A 21,410-nucleotide genomic window follows, 5' to 3' on the forward strand; every position below is an offset into this window, starting at 1 on the left:
ATTGATCACTATGCAACCAGTATGTAGCACAGTGCCTAACACACAGTAGAAGATCAATAAATACTATTATAAAGAACATAGAATCATAGGGATGACACTGGACTAATATCTAAGGAGCAAACGCTATGATTCTTTAAGACTTGACATTTCTTTTCTACTTTATTAACTCATGTTCATTTGAGGGCTAGCAGATTGCTTTAAATTCTCATTGGTTTACATCTTTTGTATCTTGAACACTACACTTCTTCCAGCTAACCTGTCAGTTTTCTGGTCACCAGCTCCTGCTTCCTCCAGTAAGTTCTCTGTTAAAAATCCACTATTTTGGTGTCATCACTTGAAGCTATCCAATGTAAACTGTCTCAATGTCTTTATTCTGGATTGCCCCAGGCTCTGGTCCTCCACAGAGAGCATTCTGGGAGAGTTTCTGGGTTGAGGAAGGAAGGGTGGAAGATGTTCCCTAAACCTGTGGCAAATGGGATCATTAAGATGCCTCTATTTGCAAATCATTTACATGATTAGGGTCTAGTATCCAAAAATATATAACAAACTCTCACAATTGAACAATATAATAATAACCCAATTAAAAATGGGCAAAGGATTGGAATAGACGTTTCTCCAAAGAAGATAAGCATGTGAAAAGGTGCTCAGTATCATTAGCCATCAGAGAAAGGCAAATCAAACTCACGGTGAGATACCACTTCACACTCACCAGGATGGCTGTAATAAAAAAGACAAAGATAATTATTGGTGAGGACGTGAAGAAATCAGAACCCCACATACATTGCTGGTGGTAAATGTAAAATGTAAAATAATAAACTTGCTTTAGAAAACACTCTTAGCAGTTCCTCAAAAAGTTAAACATAAGGTTATCATATGACCCAGCAATTCCACTCTTAAGTAAACACCCAAGAGAACATACGTCCTCACAAAACATAAAAGCATAGAAACACATGTTCTCACAAAAACCTGGACACCAATGTCCATAGCAGCACTACTCTTTATATCACAAAAATGGAAACAACCCAATTGTCCACCAACTGATGAATGAATAAACACAATGTGGTATATCCATACAACAGAATATTATTCAGTCATAAAAAGGAATGAAGTTCCTTTTTACCGATTCATTACTACTTTTTTACTGATTCATGGTACAACAGGGTTGAACCTTGAAAACATAAGTGAAAGAAGCCAGATACCAACAGCCACATATTATATGATTTCATTCATATGAAATGTCCAGAAGAGGCAAATCCAGAGAGAGAAAGTTAGATTAGTAGTTGCCAGTGGCTGGAAAAAGGTGGGGAGAGTGACTGCTAAGGGATATGGGATTTCTTTTGGGGATGATGAAATATTAGGTAGTGGTGATAGTTGCAAAACTCTGTGAATGTGCTAAAACCCACTGAATTATACACTTTAAAAGGGTGAATTATGGGACTTCCCTGGTAGCTCAGTTGTTAAGGATCCACCTGCCAATGCAGGGGACACGAGTTCAAGCCCTGGCCCGGGAAGATCCCACATGCTGCGGAGCAACTAAGCTCATGCGCCATAACTACTGAGCCTGCGCTCTAGAGCCCGTGAGCCACAACTACTGAGCTTGCGCGCCACGACTACTGAAGCCCTCGCGCCTAGAGCCCATGTTCTGCAACAAAGAGAAGCCACTGCAGCGAGAAGCCCACGCACCGCAACAGAGTAGCCCCTCTAGCTGCTAAAGAAAGCCTGTGTGTAGCAACGAAAACCCAATACAGCCAAAAAATAAATTAATTTTTTAAAAAGGGTAAATTATGTTATGTGAATTATATCTCAATTTTTTTTTCGGTATGCGGGCCTCTCACTGCTGTGGCCTCTCCAGCTGCGGAGCACAGGCTCCGGACGCGCAGGCTCAGCGGCCATGGCTCACGGATCCAGCTGCTCCGCGGCACGTGGGATCTTCCCGGACCGGGGCACGAACCCGTGTCCCCTGCATCAGCAGGCGGACTCTCAACCACTGCGCCACCAGGGGAGCCCTAGATCTCAATTTTTAACATTCCTGTACTTCATTAGGTATTCATCCTGAATACAGCCAATCAAAATCATATTTAGAGGCACACCTAAACTCTGTATCATGCATATAAAGTGTAAATAGTTTTCTTATATCTAGTTATATATATGTATATATGCATATACATACGTATACGTGTATAGAAATATAAATGAATAATTTAAATTATTAAGTGTCCCAAGTAAAGCAGTCCCAGAGAACTTAGGTCAGGTTCTGGGAGGCTCACGATGCATCTTAGCCTAATGGTACGGCCGGTAAGCTCACACAACTACTATGGACGCGTGACCAGCCTACGTAGGGGAGATGCGCTACGAGTGGATGACGTCATTTCTGCGCGACTCTTACTTTTGCCTTCGTTTTCCGGTGCTGCTCTGAGCTATGCCTAAAGTAGTTTCCCGGTCCGTAGTCTGCTCCGATACCCGGGATCGCGAGGAGTATGACGACGGCGAGAAGCCCCTTCACGTCTACTACTGTTTATGCGGCCAGATGGTCCTGGTGCTGGGTGAGTAGTCTGAAAGGAGCTAAACTTCGGGTTCTCGAGGGCGCATTTCCTCTGGCTGTGATCTGGCAGCCGAGTCTATGCGAGGATTTCCCTCTCCATCAAAATCCTCCGTACCCATCCCGCCCCACTCCAGGGCAGCTTTTCGGTTTTCTGTTTAACCTTGTGATTCTGTATCCAGAACTCTCTCAAAACTAAATTCCTCTTCCATAAAAAATATACTCACTCTCCTCCCACTCTGCGTCTAGAAACTTTGTAACCTTTCTGCCGGATACAAGTATATTGTAACAGCTCTGATGTTACATGAAAATAACCTCCTACCCGCATTGATCCTACATTCTCCTCCAGCTATAACCTCATTTCTTTGCTTCTTTTATAGCAAAACTTCTAAAAAGAATTACCTATATGGGCTGTCTCTGCATCCTCACTTCCCATTCCTTCTTGCCCTCACTTCAAGCAGGCTTTCCTTCTCACCTCACCATCCAAATCATATTTGTCAAAGTTACTAACGAACGTGTTACCAGTTCCAGTGGTCAATTATCAGTGCTCATTTAAATCCCCTCTCAGTGGCATTTGACAGATGATCACTCCATCCTTCTTGAAACCCTTCATTTGCATCCAAGACTCCACACTTTACTGATTTTTCTCCTACCTTGATTTCCCCCCTCTCAGTGTCTGGCTCCTTTTTTTGTGTGTGTGGTACGCGGGCCTCTCACTGTTGTGGCCTCTCCCGTTGCAGAGCACAGGCTCCGGACGCGCAGGCTCAGCGGCCATGGCTCACGGGCCCAGCCGCTCCGCGGCCTGCGGGATCCTCCCGGACCGGGGCACGAACCAGTGTCCCCTGCATCGGCAGGCGGACTCTCAACCACTGCACCACCAGGGAAGCCCTTGGCTCCTTTTTCTGTCTCAGACTTTTAGGCATTGCACGGCCCTACGGCTCAGTCCTCTCATCTGTTCTCAATCTGTACTCACTCCTTAGGCAATCTCAACCATTCCCAAGCTTTAAATACCTTTTTTATGCTGATGACTCCCAAATGTTCCTCTTTAACCTGAACCTCTTCTCAAACTCCAGCTGCCTACTCAGCGTCTCCATTTGGATGTCTAATGGACCACTTAAAGAGACCGTGTTCTCACAACACTGTAAATCAACTATACTTAAATAAAATTTTTTTAAAAATTAAAAAAAGAGAGAGAGGGAGACCATGTTCAAAATTAACTTCATGATCTCCTACTTTCTTGCTCTCCACTGTACCTCTCAGACTTCCCTATCACAGTCAGTGGTACCACTCTTCACAGAGTATCTCAGAATCATTCTTGACTTCTCCATCCAGTCCATCAACAAATTCTGCAGGTGCTTCCTTGAAAATCTATCTAGAATCTACTTTTTACCACCTCCATTTCTCCAAGCCACCACCATCCCTCACCTGGATTGCCACAGTAGTCTCTTGCTCACCACTCTTTGTCCCCAGAGTCCTGTTCCAAACCAGTGTTTTCCTGTAATGCCAAGAATAAGACCAAAGTCCATAACGAGACCCTGTGTGATCAGACCTCCAGCTACCTCTCAGATTTCATCTCCTAACACTCTTCCCCTTGCTCACTGCACTCCAGCTACAGCGGCCTTTTTGATTTTTCTGTCTTGTCAAAATGTTCCTGCCTGCAGGGCCTTTGGGATCGGTATTTCTTCTGCCTCAAACCCTTTCCCCTCCATGCCCCCTTACTTCATTCAGGTCTCTGCTGAAATGTCACTTCCTTGGAGAACCCTTCCGTGACTGCCTTATCTAAAATAGCACCCCGTCACTCTTTGTCCTCTTACCGTGCCTGATTTTTCTGGGTAGCACTTACCACTATCTGGATCACTGTGCATCCTCTTAATATCTTGTCTAACTTTTTTTATTAGCACTTATCATTATCCAAGATCATGTTATATAATTATTAATTTGAAGATTTCTGCCTCCTCTGCTGGCCCGTAAACTTCATCAGGTCAGGGTCTTTGTCTGCTCTGTTCTTTGCTGAATCTTTAGCACAGTGTTCCAACTGTGCCTGGTACATAGACGGCCCTCCCGTATTTACTGAGTAAATGAATTCCCTTTTGATCACTTAGAGATGGGTCTGAATTCTTGTTCTGCTTCCTATTAAATGCGTGGCCGATCTCTTAGCCTTCCTAATCCTCAATTCCCTTACCTTTAAGCTAGGAATAGTAAATGTCTACTCCGGCAGGTCGTTGAGAAGAGTCACGAGCTGATGTGCAAACTGCCTCATGCTAACTCCCCTCTCCACCTCCTCCATGAATCTGCAATCACTCTGATCACTTGACTTCTCTGTCATCCTTTAGGTACTTAATTTGCATTGTATCAATTTTCCGTCTGCTTTATACCTGTACCGAATTTATTTCCTGTATGTTTTCATTGTTTTTGGATCAGAACTCCCCTAACTGGGATGGGTCATTCACATACCATATATATAATAGCATACCGCCTACCCACTCTCTCCTTTCCGAAGCACTTATCCAACTTTTCCAATCAATGCCTTCCTCATAGGCATTCCAGGACGCTTGATCGTCTCTTCTCATTCTAATGCATTATAGCACAAGCCAAGTGTACCAGGATCCGAAATACTCATAGAAAACTTGAATTGCAGTGCTGGGAAGGACTTTTGAGATAATATAATCAAGTAAGGAGAAAGAACCCTAGAGAGGAAGTGATTAGCCAGAGCTGGGGCTAAAATCCAGGTCTCCTGACACCAAGTCATTTTTGGTTGGAACATTCAATAATACGCTTCAATAGGCGTGATAATTATAGTAAAAATTAAAGTGCTAAGGGCTCCACTGAAAGTTTCTGATTGCCTCAGGGTATTTTTCAGTGGCTCTCGTGACCAAATCTTTCTCCATTCCGTCAGACTGTCAGTTGGAGAAATTGCCCATGAGGCCCCGGGATCGGTCCCGTGTGATTGATGCTGCCAAACACGCCCACAAGTTTTGTAACACAGAAGACGAGGAGACTATGTATCTTCGGAGGTAAGAGGTTGATGTTCTCTGTCTAGGATTTCCTGGTTGTCTTGGGGTCTAGTTCTGAGGAGTATAAATACCCCATCTAGTGTGGACCAGGTCATCCATTTGGGGCCCAGTACTTTGACATTTGTGGTGGGTCTCTAACTTCTGTTAATGTAGCCGTATCTTTATTGTGCTTTGTTGAAGTGGTGCTGAGATGTGATTCTGTTGCCATTTGATAGCTGTAATTTGGGGGTTTTGCAAGTAGAATGAGTTCATTCAACCTGTAATCTCCAGCACACCAGGTGCCGGGCACTGAGCTAGGGACTGGATCAGCAAAGATAAATAAGGCACTGTCCTTATATACCATTAAAGAGCTCATGGCTCAGTGAGGGAACAGATTACCTATTGTGATATGATAAAATTCTGGTGTGGTGAACAGAAGCCTATGGGAAAACAGACAGCAGCAGATCATCTTGCCTGAATGGTGGTCAAGAAGGATACCAGAAGATGGTGGCATTTGTGTTTGGCCTTGAACTAGGATTTCACCAAGTAGATGGAGGAGCATTCCAGGTGGAGGGACTCTGGAAGCATTAAAAGCATCAAATATGGTGTGCCTGGGAAATTTAAGTAGTCCCTTGTGGCTAGAGCCTAAGTTACTTTACAGGAAGGGGTTCATGCATCCTGGGGTGAGGACAGAGTAGAATGCTGAAGTAGACAAGTTTGGACTTTATCTTTAGGCAATAGCCATCTTCTTTTTTTAAGTAGAGGAGTGACATGGTTAGATCTGTTTTAGATTTGGGAGTCCTTGGTGTATATGGGGAGTTGAAACCTGGGAAGGGATACAGTTACATGGAAAGTGTGTGGAGCAAGAAGAGAGGATTGAAGACATAATCCTGGGAAACATTGATGTTTGAAAAGCAGACAAAATAATTGGAACATAACCAGGAGAACCTGGTGATGTGGAAAACAGGAGAGGAGAGAATTTCAAGAAGTGAGGGAAGGGGGTGGTCATCAACAGGTGCCAAATGCCACAGAGAGGTCATCCTGCTCTAAGTCCATTCATTCATTCAGCAAATGTTTCATTTATTGAGCTCCTACTGTGTGCCAGGTACTGTCCTAAAAGTCTGGGATATACTAGTGTATTAGTTTGTTAGGGCTGCTATAACAAAGTACCATAAACTAGGCGGCTTAAAACAACAGAAATGAATTGTCTCACAGTTCTAGAGGCTGGAATCTGAGATTACTGTGTCGGTAGGGCCATGCTGTCTCTGAAGGTTCTAGGGGAGGAGCCTTCCTTGCCCCTTCCTAGCTGCTGGTGTTTGCCGGCAGTCCTTGACATTTCTTGACTTGTAGATGCATCACTCTAGCCTCTGTCTGCATCCTTGTATGGCTTTTTTCCTGTGTTTCTGTCTCTGTGTTTCTTCTCTTCTTATAAGGACGCCAGTTATATTAAATTAAGGGAACATTCTGCTCATCTCTGTGACCTCATCTTAACTAATTATATCTGCAATGACCCTCTTTTCAAATAAGGTCACACTCTGAGGTTCCTGGAAGGACATAACTTTTTAAGGGACACTATCCAAACCAGTACAACCAGTAAACAAGCAAAGAACCTTGCCTGTACAGAGCTTATATTCTAGTGTTGAATCGGAAAAAGCTACAGGCTGACATCTAGCTATGTTTATTTAAGAAACCAAACTGTTATCAGCCCACACTAATGAAAACAGTTAGAAACTATTGCTAGGCGACATTCAGTACCAAATCAGGCACCACTGTGACAACTGGGCTTCTAGAATTATGTAGTTGAAGAGAAAATTGCTTATATACAGGATACAAGTGGGGACACAGATTATAAAACATATGAAATTCACAAAGGAAGGCCCTCCAGGTAACATTGGGGAAGTCCTCCATTGTGGTATATAGGAAGGTTTATAAAGAACACGCCCTATCTAAAGCTAATCCATTCTCTTGTGCTTTTTCTCCCTCTATTAACCTTTATTTAGGTTTCTGATTTTGAAAATTCTCAATTGACTGTCTTTAGGATTGCTAAAATATTTATTACATACGTCATAATTATATATAACAGTTCTAGATAATATGTATTAAATGTATATATATTAGTTAATACAGAAAGTAATCTAACAACACAACTAGGCCACAGGCTCCTATGGCACTATAAGGCAGATGCCGTCACCTGTAGGCCAGAAAACTGGGAGGCCCTAGGCTGAAGTGGCAACCCTGGAATCCAGTCAGCCTGATCCTGGAAGTGAGCCAGATTTGGGCCAGCCTTAGTGCCAGGTATTGCACAGGCCGGTGACCTCTGGCCAAGTGACTCTGTTGGGCCACAGAGTTCTCAGAGTTTACCCACAAGGCATGGTAGACTTCCCCCTTGGTTGACATGGTTCCTGCTCTAATCTTGAACTGTCTTTCCAAGGGCCCACTTTAGCATGCTCCTTTCTTGTCAGGGGTGAAATTTCAGTCTGATCTTACCCCTCCTATTCTTTAGCCAGATGAGTGTGGGAGCCCCAGTTACTGAAAATATGGCAGTCTGCCTGATGCATGCCCTGGAGCCTGTCACTTTCCACCTCCAAGTCTTCCATTCTAAAGTACCTCTCCTTTGACTCTGTTGTTCCCTGGTACCTTCCCTCCCTCATCCATTGCTTCCCCAGTTGCCCATCCAGTGGGTGCTTTTCTGTCTGGATCTTTGTTGACCATATGCCTCCCTTGATGCTGTCTCCTTCCTTGACTTCTGTGAAGCTACTCTTGTGATTCTCCTTCTACATCTTTGGCTTTCTCAGTCTTCTGGATTCTTCTTCCTGCCCCTTAAATGTTGGCATTCCCCAGGGTTCTGACCTTGATTTTATCCCCTCTCTCTCTGTACTCTCCTTGGCCATTCTCACCACCTCTTGTGGCATCAGTTACGCTTATATGCTGATGACTCACAAAATCTAGATCTGCCTCCATTTCTCTCTTGTGCCCAGAACTGTATATCTAACTACCTATTCTACCTCTTCACCTGATGTTCTACCTCAGATACAGCATGACTAAAGCCAAACTCATTTCTCTAACGTGGAAAATCCCACAGATTGGTTCACTCAGCACCACTCCAACACTCTTCTATTTTACCTGCCTATATACCAGTGTCTGTAAAGATAGGGCACATATTCCAGCTTCTCCCCACTCCAAAAACCCTGAACGTGACTTAGCTTTTGCCAAGTAAAAGATTCTGAACGTGACTTAGCTTTTGCCAAGTAAAAGGGACAGAAGTAGAAGTTGTTGGGTGGGGCTTCCAAGGAAAGTCCTTTTTACTCTTCTCATTCCTTCCTGCTTTTTGGAAAACGGGCGTGATAATTGGAGCACCAGCAGCCATCCTGGGACTAGAAAGGGAAGGCCACAAGGATTGCAGAGTTTTTGCCATGCTATCCTTGGGTCTCAACCATTACCAGGAACCGCCTTCCTCTACACTTATTTTACATGAGAAGAAACTCTTGTGTTGAAGCCACTGCAGTCAGGTCTCTGAAGGTGTCAGCTAAACACAATTCCTTCTTTTTCCTCCTCCTACGATGACATCACCATTCACGCAGTGGCCCGGGGCAGAAATCTGGGAGCCAGTCCTGTCTTTGTCTCATCCATCCCTGCCCCCCACCATCCCCTGCACACATCCAGTCACTCACCATGTACTGTCGATTCTACCTTCTAGTCTGTCTTGTGGCTGCCTCCTCCTGTTCAGCCCAGCCACACTGCCATCATTCTGGTACCCAACATCACTTGCTTGGGCTATCGAAGTGTCCTCTTACCTGCCCCCCCCCCCCCCCCGCTCTCCTCCAGACTATCGTCTACTGCCTGAATGATCTCACATGCACGTGATGTCAGTTTCCTGCTTCAGATCTTTCAGTGACTCTTCATCACCTACAGCAGTGCCTTTCAAACGTTTTTAAGCAATGAATCCTTTCTTCAAATGAAATTTTTACCAGAAGTATAAATAAGCAAGAAGCTTCTCTGATTGGGGAAGAGTTGAGCCCAACCCATTAAGGACTTCTCCCCTTTCTCCTATCCGATTTCATTTAGGGATCATTGTGGAGCGCAATTTAAAAAATCCTGGCTAGCAGGATAAAATCCAAGTCTGAAGGCTCTCTATGATCTGGCCCTAGCCTACCTGTTCATCCTCATCTCCTGGTATTCCTATGGTTTTTTTTTGTTGTTGTTTGTTTTTTTGAACAGCAAACATTGATCATCTCGTATAGTTTCTGTGGGTCAGGAACTTAAGAACAGCGTAGCTGGATGGTCTCTCATGAGGCTGTGGTTAAGAGGTCGACCATGGGTGCAGTTATTTGAAGTCTTTAATTAGGGCTGGATGTTCCACTTCCAAGGTGGTTCACTCACATGGTTGGCAGCTGAGTGCTAACTGTTGGGAAGAAGCATTAGTTCCTTAGAACAAGGATCTTCCATAGGGCTGCTTGAGTATCCTCGTAACATGGCAGCTGGCTTCCCACAGTGTGAGTAATCCAAGAGAGAGCGAGTTGGAAGCTATAATGTCTTTTATGACCAAGACTCAGAAGTTACACACTATCACTTCTTCAGTGTCTTATTGGTGTCACAAGTCAGCTGTGTTCATTGTGGGAGGGCATTATACAAGGATTATTGACATTATTATGTCAATACCAGGGGGCAAGAATCATTGGGGCCATCTTAGATGCTGCCACCACAACCAGGGAGAATGTTTTATTTTGTCTTTGGCCTTTCCTATCTCACATATTCCTGGAGATTAAGGACAAGAAAGAAAATCAAGGTCCATTAAGTCCAAATATCTAGCTCATATTAATCACTTCTTTATAATTGTACCACTTAAAACCCTTGTCTTATTTGTATTAGAGTCTCCATATCTCAAGAAGATGAACATTTTTTCTTTTTTGGCTGTGCCATGCGGCTTGCGGGATCTTAGTTCCCCGACCAGGGATTGAACCCATGCCCTCTGCAGTGGAAGCATGGAGTCCCAACCACTGGACTGCCAGGGAAGTCCCTGTAGCTTTTTGTGTCTGGCATCTTCCGTTTAGTATATTTTCAAGATTCATCCATGTGTAGAATGACTCAATAAATCATTCTTTTTTTTTTTTCGCTGCTTTGGGTCTTGTTGCTGCGCATGGGCTGTCTCTAGTTGCAGCCAGCGGGGGCCACTCTTTGTTGCGGTGTGCGTGCTTCTCATTGCGGTGGCTTCTCTTGTTGCGGAGCACAGGCTCTAGGCTCGCAGGCTCAGTAGTTGTGGCACATGGGCTTAGTTGCTTCACAGCATGTGGGATCTTCCTGGACCAGGGCTCGAACCCGTGTCCCCTGCATTGGCAGGCAGATTCTTAACCACTGCGCTACTAGGGAAGCCCCATCATTCCTCTTTATGGGTGAATAATATTCCATTGTATGGATACACCACGTTTTGTTTATCCATTCATCAGTTGATGGACATTTGGGCTTTCATTTATTTATTTATTTATTTTTGGCTGTGTTGGGTCTCCGTTGCTGTGCACAGGCTTTCTCTAGTTGCTGCAAATGGGGGCTACTCTTCATTGTGGTGCACGGGCTTCTCATTGTGGTGGCTTCTCTTGTTGCAGAGCACGGGCTCTAGGTGCACGGGCTTCAGTAGTTGTGGCTCATGGGCTCAGTAGTTGTGGCGCACGGGCTTAGTTGCTCCATGGCATGTGGATCTTCCTGGACCAGGGCTCAAACCCATGTCCCCTGCATTGGCAGGCGAATTCTTAACCATTGCGCCACCAGGGAAGTCCTGTGTTGTTGTTTTTTTTAACTAACTTTTTAAAGTATTATGGCTAATGCTGCTGTAAACATTTGTGTACAAGTTTTTGTGTGAACATGCTTTTGCTTCTCATGTATGAGTTGCTGGATCATATGGTAACTCTGTGTTTAACCTTTTGAGGACCTTGTAGAGTGGTTTCAGAAGGAGTTGCACCATTTTACATTCTTGCCAGTAGTATATGAGGGTTCCTGTTTCTCCACATCCTTGCCAGTAATTGTTATTGTCTGCCTTTTTTTTTTTTTTTTTTTGCGGTACGCGGGCCTCTCACTGCTGCGGCCTCCCCCGTTGCGGAGCACAGGCTCCGGACGCGCAGGCTCAGCAGCCATGGCTCACGGGCCCAGCCGCTCCACGGCATGTGGGATCTTCCCGGAGTGGGGCATGAACCCGTGTCCCCTGCATCGGCAGGCGGACTCTCAGCCACTGCGCCACCAGGGAAGCCCTATTGTCTGCCTTTTTGATATAGCTATCCTAGTGTGTATGAGATGGTATCATTGTGATTTTGATTTGCATTTCCCTGATGGCTAATGATGTTGAGCTTTTCATGTCCCTATTGGTCATTTATGTATCTTCTTTGGAGAAATGTCTAGTCAAATTCTGTGTCCATTTTTGGGCTTCCCTGGTGGCGTAGTGGTTAAGAACCTGCCTGCCAATGCAGAGGACATGGGTTCGAGCCCTGGTCTGGGAGGATCCCACATGCCGCAGAACAACTAAGCCCATGCGCCACAACTACTGAGCCTGCGCTCTAGAGCCCGCGAGCCACAACTACTGAAGCCTGCGCGCCTAGAGCCCATGCTTCGCAACAAGGGAAGCCATTGCAATAAGAACCCCGCGCACCGCAATGAAGAGTAGGCCCCGCTTGCTGCGACTAGAGAAAGCCTGCGCACAGCTACAAAGACCCAACACAGCCAAAAATAAATAAATAAAATAAATAAAGTTAAAAAAATTCTTTGTCCATTTTTTAAATGGAGTATTTGTGTTTTTTATTGTTGTAAGAATTTTTTATTATGAATACTAGTCCCTTATCAGATATATGATTTACAAATATTTTTTCCCATTCTGTGGGTTGCCTTTTCACTTTCTTGATGGTATTCCTGGAAGCACAAAAGTTTTTCATTTTAATTGTCCCATTTATCTATTTTTTCTTTGATTGCTTGTGCTGTAGGTATCATATTTTTAAAACCATTGCCTGATCTAAGGTCTTGAAGATTTATACTTATGTATTCTAACAGTTTTATAGGTTTGATTGTTACCTTTTTTTTTTTTTTTTTTTTTTGCTGCGCCCTGGTATGTGGGATCTTAGTTCCCCGACCAGAGATCGAACCCACACCCCCTGCACTGGAAGCACAGGGTCTTAACCATTGGACCACCAGGGAAGTCCCAGTTCTTACCTTTAAATCATTCATCCATTTTGAGTTAATTTTTAAATTTTTTGTTTATTTATTTTTTGGCCATGCCACACAGCTTGTGGGATCTTAGTTCCCTGACCTGGGATCAAACCTGGGCCCCCTGCAGTGGAAAAGTGCAGAGCCCTAACCACTGGACCACCAGGGAACGCCCCATTTTGAGTTAATTTTTGTACATAGTGTGAGGTAGGGATCTAAATTAATCCTTTTGTGTGTGGATATCCAGTTATCCCGGTACTATTTATTGAAAGACTATTCTTTCCCCCATTGAATGGTCTTGGCACCACTGAAAATAAATTAACCATATATGTATGGGTTTATTGTGGACTCTCAGTTCTGTTCCATTGATCTATATGTCTGTCCTTATGCCAGTACCACCCTGTCTTGATTACTGTGGCTTTGTATTAAGTTTTGAAATTATATACGAGTCCACCAACTTTGTTCTTCTTCAAGACTGTTTTGTCTACTCTGGATTCCTTACGATTCCATGTGAATTTGAGGATCAGCTTGTCAATTTCTGCAAAAAAACCAGCTGGGATTTTGATAGGGATTGTGTTGAAGTTGTAGATTCATTTGGAAAGTATTGCCATCTTAAAAATATTAAGTCTTCAATCCATGAACATGAAGTGTCATTCCATTTACTTAGGTCTTTAATTTCTTTCAGTGATGTTTTGTAGTTTTCAGTGCACAAGTTATGCACTTCCTTTGTTAAATTTATTCCTAAGTATTCTTTTTGATGCTATTGTAACTGGACTTGTTTCCTTAACTTCATTTTTGGATTGTTCATTTCTAGTGTATAGGACTACCATTAATTTGTGAATATTGATCTTATATCCTGCAGCTTTACTAAACTTGTTTATTAGTCCTAATAGTGTGTGTGTGTGTGTGTGTGTGTGTGTGTGTGTGTGTGTGTGTATGCTTTAGGGTTTCTATATATAAGATTATATCCTCTGCAAATAGACATGGTTTTACTTTTTCCCTTCCAATCTGGATGCTTTTTATTTCTTTTTCTTGCCTAATTGCCCTGGCTAGAACTTCCAGTGCAGTGTTGAATAGAAGTGTTGAGAGTGGATATCCCTGTCTTCTTCCTGATCTTAGAGGGAAAGGTTTCAGTTTTTCACCATTAAATATGATGTTAGTTTATGTGGCTTAGTAGATGTGAATTTTTCATAGATGCCCCTTATAAGGTAGAGGAAGTTCCCTTCTATTTCTAGTATATTGAAGGGGCTTTGAATTTTGTCAGATGCTTTTTATGCATCTGTTAAGATGATCATGTGTGTTTTCTCTTTTATTCTATTATTATAGTGTATCGCATTGATTGATTTTTTTTTTGTATGTTGCACCAATCTTGCATTCCTGGGATAAATTCCACTTGGCAATGTGGTATAAACCTTCTTTATATGTTGCTTGATTCAGTTTTGCCTGTATTTTTTAAAATTTTTATTTATTTATTTTATTTTTGGCTGTGTTGGGTCTTCGTTTCTGTGCGAGGGCTTTCACTAGTTGTGGCAAGCGGGGGCCACTCTTCATCGCGGCGCGCGGGCCTCTCACTATCATGGCCTCTCTTGTTGCGGAGCACAGGCTTCAGAGGCGCAGGCTCAGTAGTTGTGGCTCACGGGCCTAGTTGCTCCATGGCATGTGGGATCTTCCCAGACCAGGGCTCGAACCCGTGTCCCCTGCATTAGCAGGCAGATTCTCAACCACTGCGCCACCAGAGAAGCCCAAGGATAACTTTTGAAAAGCCCTTTTAGCATTTGAAGTAGTGAGCTTGGTAGGTTATGAGATTTGTTTGTATCTTTTTTTTTTAACTTCCATTTTCTGTGCAGGCCTGAAGGCATTGAACGACAGTACAGGAAGAAATGTGCAAAGTAAGTATTAACAGTGTGGGTTTCTCCGAGAATAAGTAAGTAGAGGCAATGATGTGTTAGGAAAAGAATCATTTGGAGACAATTCTCTGTTATATCTTTATCCCTATAATCTTACCTGCCTTCAAACTTCAGTTATGCAAATACCAATATGCTTCTTAAAGAGATGCAACTGACCAAGTTACATCTCTGACCAGCTGGCCACAAAAATGGGTTTTTAAGCATAGTATTATTTTTTTCACTGAGGTGTAACTTATATATAATAAAATTTGCCCTTCCTAAGTGTACAGTTTGATGAGTGTTGACAGAAGCACAGAGCCATGTAACGTCACCACTCCTGTGACATAGACGTTTCCAGTGCTCCTTTGCAATCAGTCTCCTTCCTCACCCCTCCCCTCGCCAGCACTGATCTGCCTTCTGTTACCGTGGTTTTACCTTTTCTAAAATGTGATGTAAATTCTACAGTACGTGTTCTACTACATACAATGTGTATCTCTTACATCTGGTTTCTTTCATGTTGCATGATGCTTTGGGGATTCATCTGAGTTGTTATGTGTATCAGTAATTTGTTCCTCTTTATCGCTGAGTAGTAGTCATTGCACCACAGTTTGTTTAACCATTGACCTGTTGAAGGGCATTTGAGTTGTTAATGGCTTTGGCTATTATAAATAAAGCTGCTATGAACATTCTAGTATAAATCTTGTGGGAACATGTGTTTTCTCTTGGAGTGGAATTGTTGGGTCATATGGTAAATGTAACATAGTGTAATTTTTTTTGATATTTTTTATTTGTTTTGGTTGCACCGGGTCTTAGTTGTGGCAGGCAGCCTCCTTAGTTGTGGCACGCGGGCTCCTTAGTTGTGCCATGTAAACTCTTAGTTGCAGCCTGCATTTGGGATCTAGTTCCCTGATCAGGGATTGAACCCGGGCCTCCTGCATTAGGAGCACAGAGTCTTAACCACTGTGCCACCAGGGAAATCCCCACATAGTGTAATTTAATCCAAACTTATTTATAAAGTCTGTTATAGGACTACAGACCCAAGAACTTTAGAGACTATTATTTAAAGATATATATGATTTCCAGCTTTAGGTTGTTAACAGTGAGAATATTAAACTATAATAAGTTTAATCTTGTTGATGAATTACAGTTCAGTCTTGGCTCTCAGAAGACTCAGACTAGAATTAAAGCAGGGAAGTGGCTAGGAAGGCATTTTAGTTTACAGCCACATTAGGTTTGTTAGACTACTTTAATCATATCTTATGGGTATGGGTCTACTTCACTTAGCTGAAGAAGTATAATAGAAGTGAGCAACCAGGACTTCCCTGGTGGCGCAGTGGTTAAGAATCCGCCTGCCAATGTAGGGGACACGGGTTCGAGCCCTGTCTGGGAAGATCCCACATGCCACGGAGCAACTAAGCCCGTGCGCCACAACTACTGAGCCTGTGTGCCACAACTACTGAAGCCTGTGCACCTAGAGCCCATGCTCTGCAACAAGAGAAGCCACCGCAATAAGAAGCCCGCACACTGCGACGAAGAGTAACCCCCGCTCGCTGCAACTAGAGAAAGCCTGTGTGCAGCAATGAAGACTCAAAGCTGCCAAAAATAAATAAATAAATAAATTTTTTAAAAAAAGAAATGACCAACCAAAGAAAGCATGACGATTGCTACAGAGCTTAGTTGGCAGACCACTGCAGTGGAGCCTTTATGCTCCTTCTTTTTTTAAAATAATTAATTAATTAATTTTTATTTTTGGCTGAGAGGGGTCTTTGTTGCTGCACGCGGGCTTTCTCTAGTTGCGGCGAGCGGGGGCTGCTCTTCGTTGCAGTGCGCAGGCCTCTCATTGTGGTGGCTTCTCTTGCTGTGGAGCACGGGGTCTAGGCACGTGGGCTTCAGTAGTTGTAACACGCGGGCTCAGTAGTTGTGGCTCGCAGGCTCTAGAGCACAGGCACAGTAGTTGTGGTGCACGGGCTTAGTTGCTCCGCGGCATGTGGGATCTTCCCGGACCAGGGTTCAAACCCGTGTCCCCTGCATTGGGAGGCAGATTCTTAACCACTGTGCCACCAGAGAAGCCCAACGGTCAGTGATTCTTATCAAGTAGTTTTGGGAAACACTGGGAAGAGCTAATCATCAGTTTATGCCACAAACACAAATATTCCCAGAGTCTAAGCACACTTTGTGAAGCGCCGTTTTGGGAATTTGCGTTCTGAGGCCTCCCTGAGATTCACTGTTCTGTTTGCAGGTGCGGGCTGCCACTCTTCTACCAGTCCCAACCGAAGAATGCTCCTGTGACCTTCATTGTGGATGGAGCAGTAGTCAAGTTTGGCCAGGGTTTTGGGAAGACGAACATATATACTCAGAAACAAGAGCCTCCTAAGAAAGTAATTATCACTGAAGGAGACAGATGGGTTAATACAGCTACAGATTTAGCCCTACAATTTTAAAGAAGATTATGGTGCATGAGAAACTGCCCTTCATGAGCACTCTCTTTATTAAGAGAGTGCCATTTTTGTGTATAAGCAGGTGCTACAAACTTGTAACACCTATTGTGTGTTCTCTTTTCTTTCCTACATCTGCTCTATGAGCAAAGTTAGAAATTGTATGATTTTTATTCACATTTACTTCCTTTGAAATTTCTTCTTTTTCCAGTGTGAGCAATTAAACATTGAATGAATAAGGCTAGTCTTTAAATATACTTTTAAAAACGCTTGATGGCAAATACCAGAAAAATATAATGCAAATTAAAATATGGGCACTTTTAGATAGGCCAGCCTGTCCCAAGGAGGTCCCCTGCCCCCAGGAACCAGGCTTGTACACTTGCACACACCCACTCACACATACACACTCACACACACGCGACTCACAGAGCCTTTTGAGGTAAACTAGACTGATTCTTCTTCCTGCAACTCCAGGTGATGATGACGAAACGGACTAAAGACATGGGCAAGTTCAGCTCTGTCACTGTGTCTACTATTGATGAAGAGGAAGAGGAGATTGAGGCTGTAAGTGCTTCTGCTCTCAGGGGAATTGGAATGCGGGGCGGGGTAGGGGGCTCTCCAACCAGAGCATTGAGTAACAGAATAACTAGGAACTTCGCTCGTAGATCTTGCTCTGCTACTAAGAAACGCTGTGATACCGGGCTGGTTCCTGTTTCCCTGGATCTCAGGGACATCTCTGTAAGATAAGGAGCAGGGAGTTGGACTAGATCAGTCTTTTTTTGTTTGTTTTTTGCGGTACGCGGGCCTCTCACCGCTGTGGCCTCTCCCGCTGCGGAGCACAGGCTCCGGACGCGCAGGCTCAGCGGCCATGGCTCACGGGCCCAGCCGCTCCGCAGCATGTGGGATCTTCCCGGACCAGGGCACGAACCCGTATCCCCTGCATCGGCAGGCGGACTCCCAACCACTGCGCCACCAGGGAAGCCCATTCATTTTTTTCCTACTGTTTTTTGAGATGCCTTAGGGGGTAAATCCCTCCTCATCCCTCTTCAGTTTAAAAACTACTGGGCTCAGCAATTTCAAGTGCCTTCCAGTCCAGCTCTGATGGTGTGGGAGTCTGTCCTTAGCAAGAGCAGCAATTACCTTTATGGTATTTCAGTATAATGATGTTTACAGAGAGATGTTATCTGTTACTTAAATGTGGTTTCGGTTGAAACCTGACTCTCCCGGATTATGGAAAAGCTGAAGCGTTGAAAGGGAGCAGAGTCTTGCCATTTCAGTAATAATTTCATAATTTGAGGAGTATAAACTTCTCCCGAGGTCTCTGTTGCTCCTCTTTGGTGAGACTGCTGGTCTAAGGGTGCTTCTTTCTTCCCTCAGAGAGAAGTTGCTGACTCGTATGCGCAGAATGCCAAGGTGATTGAGAAGCAGCTGGAGCGCAAAGGCATGAGTAAGAGGCGGCTGCAGGAGCTGGTGAGTGGCGGGGGCGGGGGCTGGCAGGCGCTGGGCTGGACTGTTTGGGTTCCTCGGTCTGAAAGACCCTCCGGCAGGCAGGGGAATCCTTTCAGAAGTCTGTCGGGGGTTATGGTGTGGCTGGCTGCCAGGTGTCTAACCATGGGCCGTGGCTGTCAGTACATACCCTACTCTGGGATAGTGACCACAGGATCCAGGCCCCAAATGATAGTTCTTGTTAGCCAACCCTAACGAGAATGGTAAGTTAATCTGCTACTTGTGGTCCAAGGTCAGGAGTTCAAGATCGGGGCTCATGGGTGCTCTCCCAGGGTATGAGGCATACAGTGGGGCTACATTGGGGCGCCAGGATTGGGGCTGGTCGCTACTTCTTAAAGCACTGCTTCCACCACCACTGTCTGCACTATCCCTAGGCTCTTTGTTGAGCACACACGTCTATATGTGATGGTGCCTATGTTTCTGTCTTCCTGATAATAAGTTACTTATGATATTTCTTTGAAATCAGACATCCCAGCATTGGTGCCTCATCGAAAAGTATACCAGTCTATTCTACTGACCGTAGAGGAGTTTTTGGTGACAGAGGTAGTGGGTCTTGAGAGCTGCTTTACCTTGCCGTAGTGATCTAGAGCACTGCTTACCAAATTTTCTGAGGTGAAGGACCAGTGCTTGCTTCTTGTTTTAAAATTTGTCAAGAGTAGATTTGTAATTTATAAAATGCAATAAAAATGAATTTGCCTGAATTCTTCTTATGAGATGATTTTACTTTCTTATTGCTCTGTCAAATTGCTATAAAAGCTTCTAAATGCTTACTCTCAATTTTTGTGTGTATCTTCATGGACTGCACAACTTTAAGTAGCACTGTTCTAGAACAGTGTTCTTCCTCCTGTTCTGCCACAAATAGGATACTGATATGTCATGATATTGATTCCTCCAGTCCTTCAGGGGTCCTGGAGCTGTGGGATCCCTACACTGGTAGACCACAGCCCTGTGTGTTTACCCCGTTTTACCATACAGATATTATTATCTTCAATGTGTATCATAACATCAGAAAGTTTGGAAAGCAGTTGCTAGAGTTTCATCACAATTTTAGAAGCACGGTTCTAGTTTGTATACTAAATGAACATGAGGGGATAGTGTTGGGGCAGTTAGAATAAGGCAGGAAAATCAGAATTTCATGTCATGTATCAGGACATATACTCTTCTTCCTTTCCAGGCTGAACTGGAAGCCAAGAAAGCGAAAATGAAGGGAACCTTGATTGACAACCAGTTCAAATAATCAGGACCTTTCTGTGAACCCAGACTGGAGGCAAGCATTTAGATGAGGAGGAAAAAGAGTGTTTTCTTGACTACATGGACTGGTTCCTACCTTTATGCCCCAGCAGAAGGCTTTACGTGTCTTCCCAGTGATTCTCCTACATTCAGTGAGGTCTTTTTTTTTTTTTTTTTTCCCAGTACGTGGGCCTCTCATTGTTGTGGCCTCTCCCATTGCGGAGCACAGGCTCAGCGGCCATGGCTCACGAGCCCAGCCGCTCCGCGGCATGTGGGATCCTCCCAGACTGGGGCACGAACCCGTGTCCCCTGCATCGGCAGGCAGACTCCCAACCACTGCGCCACCAGGGAAGCCCTCAGTGAGGTCTTTGAGTTCATCTGACCTGCTTTCTAGAGATGGATTTTTCTCAATCTTTCTGTGTATAGGTCTTCTGTACTATTTTTTGTCCATTTGATATAAACTTCTTCATCTGTGTAGAAGCTCTGTGAATAGATCAGTGCTTCAGTGTGTCTAGTTTCTAAAGGAGCTATTCTTATTCCTTCTTCAAAGTTAATAAAATGTTTAAAGATTTTTGAAAAAAAAATAAAAGTAACATGAATTACATTTAAAGTTACAGCAAGCCAGATCCTTTTAAGTGGCTCTGTCTCTGTTCTTAGACTGGCAGGTACTGGCTAGGGTTTGAATCTCTCTACTGTCAGGGAAAATCCATAACAAGCCAGAATCTGCATAACGTTTCCTTTACCTCAAATGTTACAACTCTAGGCACGCCAACCCTTATCAGATGTTGTACATGCAGAAGGAAAAGCCAGATTCAAGTGAGGGGGTAGGATAGCTCTGATCTGAATGAAAATGGGGTCTTGGTAAGCAACCCAAGGGAGCTACCATCCTGTCAAGCAGCTAAGAGCGTGCTTCCATGTGTGGGCATGTGGGAGGGAGACATGGTAGAGTAAGAAATGACACCGACTCTAGGTCCAAGCACCTCACTACACATAACTCAATTTCGTTTCTTTTTATGGCTGAGTAATATTCCATTGTATATATGTGCCACATCTTCCCCATCCATTCATCCGATGATGGACACGTAGGTTGCTTCCATGTCCTGGCTATTGTAAATAGAGCTGCCATGAACATTGTGGTACATGACTCTTTCTGAATTATGGTTTTCTCAGGGTATATGCCCAGTAGTGGGATTGTTGGGTCGTATGGTAGTTCTGTTTGTAGTTTTTTAAGGAACCTCCATACTGTTTTCCATAGTGGCTGTATCAATTTACATTCCCACCAACAGTGCAGGAGGGTTCCCTTTTCTCCACACCCTCTCCAGCATTTATTGTTTCTAGATTTTTTGATGGTGGCCATTCTGACCGGGGTGAGATGATATCTCATTGTAGTTTTGATTTCCATTTCTCTAATGATTAATGTTGTTGAGCATTCTTTCATGTGTTTGTTGGCAATCTGTATACCTAGAGTCTGTCATACAGAGTGAAGTAAGTCAGAAAGAGAAAAACAAATACCGTATGCTACCATATATATATATGGAATCTAAGAAAAAAAAAAGGTCATGAAGAACCTAGGGGTGAGACGGGAATAAAGACACAGACCTACTAGAAAATGGACTTGAGGATATGGTGAGGGGGAAGG

General features: G+C 43.9%; 1 protein-coding gene across 1 annotated transcript; it reads left to right on the plus strand.

Annotated features, from left to right (window-relative positions):
* Positions 1–2,396: 2,396 nt before the first annotated feature.
* STEEP1 (STING1 ER exit protein 1) lies at positions 2,397–19,981 on the plus strand. Its single transcript, XM_060137473.1, has 7 exons — positions 2,397–2,543; positions 5,436–5,553; positions 14,562–14,603; positions 16,840–16,978; positions 17,510–17,599; positions 18,413–18,505; positions 19,716–19,981. The coding sequence occupies exons 1-7, from the start codon at positions 2,420–2,422 to the stop codon at positions 19,776–19,778; spliced, it is 669 nt and encodes a 222-aa protein (XP_059993456.1). The 5' UTR covers positions 2,397–2,419; the 3' UTR covers positions 19,779–19,981.
* The last annotated feature ends 1,429 nt before the right edge of the window (positions 19,982–21,410 follow it).

Source organism: Lagenorhynchus albirostris, chromosome X (genome assembly GCF_949774975.1).
Source record: "Lagenorhynchus albirostris chromosome X, mLagAlb1.1, whole genome shotgun sequence".
Classification (NCBI taxonomy): domain Eukaryota; kingdom Metazoa; phylum Chordata; class Mammalia; order Artiodactyla; family Delphinidae; genus Lagenorhynchus; species Lagenorhynchus albirostris.

Bases quoted from the DNA above. Each gene is read 5' to 3' on its own strand.
- STEEP1 (XM_060137473.1), top strand. From the start codon at position 2,420: ATGCCTAAAGTAGTTTCCCGGTCCGTAGTCTGCTCCGATACCCGGGAT. The intron at 14,604-16,839 runs GTAAGTATTAAC...TTCTGTTTGCAG, and splicing joins TACAGGAAGAAATGTGCAAA to GTGCGGGCTGCCACTCTTCT. The intron at 18,506-19,715 runs GTGAGTGGCGGG...CTTCCTTTCCAG, and splicing joins AGAGGCGGCTGCAGGAGCTG to GCTGAACTGGAAGCCAAGAA.